This window comes from Plasmodium reichenowi, chromosome 2 (genome assembly GCF_001601855.1).
Source record: "Plasmodium reichenowi strain SY57 chromosome 2, whole genome shotgun sequence".
NCBI classification, from domain to species: domain Eukaryota; phylum Apicomplexa; class Aconoidasida; order Haemosporida; family Plasmodiidae; genus Plasmodium; species Plasmodium reichenowi.
In genome coordinates, this window is record NC_033647.1 from 190,079 (window position 1) to 196,882 (window position 6,804).

The 6,804-nt window shown below is 20.8% G+C and overlaps 1 protein-coding gene across 1 annotated transcript; it reads left to right on the forward strand.

Moving 5' to 3' along the window:
* Positions 1-1,477: 1,477 nt before the first annotated feature.
* Positions 1,478-6,709, forward strand: PRSY57_0206100 (hypothetical protein; the record flags this gene model as incomplete). The annotated part of the gene is made up of 2 exons (XM_020114399.1): positions 1,478-6,506; positions 6,647-6,709. Coding segments are annotated over 2 exons (5,092 nt in total), but the record flags the coding sequence as incomplete, so codon positions are not given.
* Between the last annotated feature and the right edge of the window lie 95 nt (positions 6,710-6,804).

Genomic DNA, 6,804 nt, shown 5'->3' on the forward strand with positions numbered 1-6,804 from the left:
TTATTTTATTCCAGCTATATAAAATATTATTATGAACAGGAATCATTTTTGGGAACTTTATAACAAAAAAAAAAAAAAAATAGCAGAATTGTAATAAAAATAATTTCCTTATTTTTTCTTAATAATATATATACATATACATTAATTTATATTTATATAAGGAAATTAATCGTATTTTGGCCATATATTTTTTTTATGATTATATGTAAATGATTATTTGTTTTTTATTATACATAGTGTTGTTCTATCATGTCCTTATTTTTATCTTTTATAAATATAACATATTGTACCCTTAAAAAGGAACAACAAAATATTCACATTCAACTTAGTAGTATGGAAAATTAATTTCTCATTTATGTAAATATATATATATGTGTGTAATCATATCATGTGGGATATAATATATATAAAAAAAATAAAAAAATTGTAGATATATTAATTAAAAGGTGTAAAGTTCTACAATAAAACAAAAATTTTTATTTTATATATTTTCTTTTTGTTTTTTGAATACATGTACAGCAATATAGGGAAAGGAACAGAAAAATTATATATATATATATATATTACTACATTAAAAGGTTTAACAAAAATTTATATATATATAAAAATATAAAATATATTTCTTTTTTACATATATATTTTATAATAAATGAAAATTGTTATCTTTATCTAAAACTCCTAACTTTTTAAATTTAATAATGTTAGCTCCTATATATATATATATATATATATATATATATAAATTTATTTATTTTAATTTTCCCACACAACATATATATATAAAAACCCACAAAAAAAATATACATGTTTTAAAATCTTTTTTTTTTTTTTTTTTTTTTCTTATTTATTCAATTTTTAAAAATTAAGCCTATTCTGATAATTTTTCATGATTTATATTATACTATATAATATTACATATATATATATATATATATATATATATATGTGGAATTTTATTTTATGTAATTTTCCATTTTTTTTTTTTTTCCCTAATCTATATTATAGTTAATATATTATATATATATATATATATATATATTTTTTTTTTATAATTTCTTGTTTTATATATTTTTTAATTTATAATTATATATATATATATATATATATAATATATTTATTTTATTTCATGTTGTGTGTGCGTGCTTACTTTTGTGTTTTAAATTATATTATATAACATTATATCTTATCTTTTTTCTGATTTCATTTACTATTTTTCTTATTTTATTTTATTATTATTTTATTTTTTATTTTTTTTTTTGTGTGCGTGCAAAAATGTTTATACATATAGATAAACCCTGAACATACTAATATATGAATATATTTATATATATATATATATACATATATTTATTTATGTATAAGTATAGAGGTGTAATTTTGTGTGTTTCAGAATTTGATATGAATCCACAAAATTATTGTTAATTTATATGAGACCCATTAATTGTATTGTAGCACATTATGAATAAATAGAGAAAAAATGGATGGTGATAAATATAAAAAGTTCTATGTCTACAATCATGGGTTTACAAAACAGCCATTTTACGAAAGAAACTTGAATGATAAAGGTATTCACTTGAAGGAATTAAAAAGACTGGAAAGAGTGGATGAACTTAGAATATATAATAATGTTGATAAGATTCAAAATAAGAAAGAAATTATTTATAATAATATAAAGAGCAATAATATACAAGTAAGAGTAAATCAAAATTATAATGAAGAGAAAACGAAAGAGGAAACGAATTACACCTGTGTAAATAATAAATACGTTACATTGAAAAACAAGGTGCATGTTAACAAATATGTAAATAATTCGAACATAAATAAAATAAAAATAGTCCCTATAATTAAATGTAGTAATTATAAAATAAAAAACAATCCTATATCACATTTGAAAACGAACTATGAAAATAAATTTGTCAAATTATCAAATTTTTCAAACATAAAAAATGGTTGTTCCCATAAGGATAATGTAATAAATGAAACAATGGATCAACATAAGTCCGAACAGTTAAATAATGATAATATAAAAAAATTGTTATATGATTATTGTATATTTCGTGAAGATACTATAAATACTAAAAAGAATATATCATATAACAAGATGAATAGTTTTAAAGACAATGAAGAAAACATAAATTACATGGATAATAATAATATTAAGAGTAATAGTAGTAGTTATTGTAGTTATTCAAATAAAGTCAACCAAAACAATATAAATCATACACATTTGAAAACAGAATTTCTTAACGAAAAAAATAGTCATACACAAAATGAACAACCCATACCTTTACTTGATGGGTTACAAAATAATCCTAATTCAGCTAATAAATTTCATAATAATATTTATGATAAAAATAATTCACTTGTTAATTATAAATCTGATAAAGGCATAGACCTTCATAATAAGATGATGAAGATTGAAACAGATAAAAATGGAATCATTAAACTGGAGAAAATGAAACATGAAGAAAACTATTATAATAATATATTTTTAAATCCATTAAATGATAATTCAAATAATGTTGTTATTACAACTTGTGATAATAAAGAAAGTTATCGAAACACCACAAGTGAAATGATAAACAAAATTTTTGAAAAGATGATGAATGAGAAAAAAAATATATTAAAAATGAAAAATTTTAATGATGTTATTAAAAAAAAAATTACAATGGCAAAAGAAAAAATACTTAATTCAAATAGTACAATTAATATGAAAAAGGTTTCTTTTTATAATTCTAAGGATGAGGACTTATTTAATGAAAAAGAAAATAGTTATACATATGGTGTAAAGAGGGAAAAGCAGGAAGATATAAATGTAATAAAAAATAATATGAAAAGGAATAATATAAATATTGATAATAATGACAATAATGATAATAATGATAATATAAATATAGTTAAAAACGATAGTATAAGTAAAAATATTCATATAAATAATAAAAAGAAAAGGGATGATGATTTCCCTTTTAATAATAGTGCTGGGCTATTATTAGATTTTGATTTGTGTAAAAGGAAAGTTTTGCAAATACTTAAAAATGTGCAATCATCAAAAAAAAAAAATAAGATTTTAACAAATCATACTTATAGTAGTGATAATCAAACTTTTCACAGTCGTGATAATCAAACTTTTCACAGTAGTGATAATCAAAATTGTGATAGTAATGCATGTAATAAAAAGGATGAAGAAAAAAAGAGAAAAAAAAAAAAAATTAAAAAAAAAAATAATATGAAAAATAAAAGCAATAATAAAAGTAAAAATAAAAGTAAAAAAATTAGCAATAATAATGATAATATGAATAATCAGTGTGATAACATGGGTGACCAAAGAATAAATAATGCAAATATGGATAAACAAAATGTTAATATTCAAAATGAAGGTAATGGTTTTAATAATAATAAAAATAATAATGAACTTTTAAATGTTTATATATCACCTAATATGATTAATCATTCTTTATCTTCAACTTGTGAAAAAAAAAATAAAGAAGATAACAAAATGAATGACAATAAATTTCTTAATAGGAATAGTAAAATGATAATTCCAGAGATAAGCACAAACAACTCAAATGAACAGATTGTTAATGTGTCAAATGATGAAATGTTAGTATATCATAATTTAACCGTATTAAATGTAAAGGAACAAAGAGGTGTAACAGAAGAATCGAGCAGTATAAAAGGCACATATTTTGTGGATCAATTTTATGACTCATATAATATGAGAAATGAAAAAATAACGGGTGATAATATGCAAGTAGGAGATATATATAATGTAAAGGAAAATATAAAAAGAACTCTAAAAGGTGATGGTCATGATGATGTCAAAACGAACGTGCTAAGTGAAGATAATAGTTATGGAAGTGGTTTATGGGGTAACGAAATAAACTTTATTAGTAATAATGAAAATTGTTTAAATAGCTATGATATATCATCATGTGATGAGAAATATATCCGAAATGAAGAGGAACAAGATGAGGAACTTTGTTCAAATAATATTCTTGTAAAAGATATAGAAGAAAAGAAAATGTGTGGTAAATTATTTTTTGAAGAAATTTGTGTATTCAGAATAAATGAAAAGAATGAACATGGACATGAAAACCTAAGAAAAAGTAATCACAATGACGATACTCATAAGTTGTATAGTAGTTATGAAAATATACAAAATATTAATAAACAGAGTACGAACCCTTTTTGTAAAAAAGATGAAATGGAGAAGAGCCAAGGGACTAATTTATTTTATGATAATTACATTAACAGTGTTGACATAACAAAATTAGAATTAAATAAGAATTGTTACCAACATATTAATTATGAAGTTCAAAATTTAATTAAAAAAGAAAATTCATATGCAGCCGAAATGAATGTAGGGTTAGTGTTTCGTAAGTATATTCCTATTCTCATAAATTTGTCATGTAATTATTTGCTTATAAAAAAGAATGAAAAGAATGTGATTACTTGTATATCATATACTAACATTATAGACGTAAAAATTGTAAAGAAGAGTAAAAAAAATAAGGAACGTTTTTTATTTAAAATAGTTTATGTATTTAAAAAGAAAGAACAGAAAAGTGAAAAAAATGTAACTCTTTTATTTAGAGCAAATTTAATGGAAATTTTTGAAAAGATAAAAGGACGAGTAGATTATTGTATAATACCAAATGAAGATGATAAAAATATTCAATTACAAGACAAAAAAAAAACACAAGAATATGTAGATATCGAAACGGTATATGAATATGTAATAGAAAAATATAAAAGAGTACATGTATTATATTTAGGACGTTTATTACAGATTGTTGAAAAACTTTTTAAAAAATATATATTAAAATATTCATTTCATAAATTAAGAATAATGTATGAATATAAAATAGAAATGGAAAAATTAAAAAAAAATTATATTCACTGTATACATGATATAAGTGATAAATTAGAATTCCTTATAAAAAAAAAAATCCAACATTATTTTAATCATGTAATAATAAATAGTTATGAATCAAGTTTTATTAATTATCAAATCAAGACTAACGATATGTTATATAATTTACTTTTAAAAGAAAAATCTGCTTACCAAAACCACTTGGGTAAAAATTATATTTTAATATTATACAAAGTATTACTTAGTATGTATAAAAAAAAGATGGCTATCTATTTTAGATCTTTTGTATACAATAATATAAAAGTAAGTAAAAAAAAAAATGCGTTTGCATATACATTAACTCGTGTAAATAGTATATTAGTTTTATATGAAAAACGGATTAAATCATTTGTCTTTTCCAAATTAAAATTTAATTATGATAATGTATCATATTTTTGTTTTATTATGTATAAAATATATTTAAGAAGAATTTTTTTTGGATATCTACGCATACGAGATAATCGTATCAATATTAAAAATATGATTGAAAAAAATGTTTATAGGCTTGTTAAATTAATTTCAAAAATAAGTGATAATCATAAATATAATGCATTTTTAAAATTACAAAAATATGTATATGAACAAAATGAAAAGAAAAATAAAATGATATGTGATAATTTAATATATGCAAATAATGAACTGTGTAATAATCTAGACAAAATAGCTATTGAAAAAGGAATTAATCAAATAGATTGTTTAATCAAATTTAAAAGAAAAGAATCTTTAATGAAATATTTCTATACATTAAAAGGTCCACAAATTAATACTGAACGTTTCTATTATTGTATAAGATATTGTAGTATCTTTTCATTTGTATTAAATAAAATTATACAGAAGAAAGTGCAACATATTTTTTTCCAGTTTGTTCTTAAAACATTGCAACGAAATAATAAAAATAGATTAACACATGCAATCAAATTATTACAAGTGTTAATACAGAAAAAAGAAAAAAAAAGTGTAATAGATGTATTACAATTATATGACAAATATCCATATATATTTCAGTACAAAGATTTAACAAAGATAGAAGTTTTTGTTATTTGTGTACAAAATTTTGTAGCTGTCTATAACAGAAAGCTGTTATTAAACTTTTTATTAAAATTGCATTATTTAAAATATCAAGAGCAGTTTATGAAAACATATAATGGTATTGGAAGTATATACAAATTTGTTCATGTCCTGGACAAGAAACTCATGAATACTATACGTGAGTCATTCCGGGTAATATTACAAAATGATAAATTTCTAAGAGAAAAAATGAACATGAAGATGGAACAAATGGATATGAAGATGGAGAAAATTGATGTGAATATGGAGCAAATGGATGTAAAGATGGAACAAATGGATGTAAAGATGGAACAAATGGATGTCAAGATGGAACAAATAGATGTCAACATGAAAAGAATGAACAAGAAGAAATCGAAACAAATGCATGTTAATTACAATAATAAAGCATATTCTTCATCTTCTCCTTCACCTGTGTTACGTTATAATAAATATAAGGACGTGTCATCGAATTCGGCAAGTCTCATAAAGAAGTATCCTTTCCTCATATACAATTCGGAAATATCTCCGGACTGTACAACCATGGCGGGTAAATTTTATAATCAAAAAAATAAGTAAACGAATGAATATATATATATATAAATATATATATATATGTATATATATATGCATATATTTGTGTGTATGCACGTTTTATACATACCTCTTTTTATTTATACCACTTAACAGATGATAAATTATCGTTACCATCGAACGACTCGGTTACACACATATTTTCCTACGCATACGAAGGTAAGCATAAATTAATAAATAAATAAATAAATAAATATATATATATATATATATATATATATATGTATATTTTTTTTTTTTTTTTTTTTTTTTTT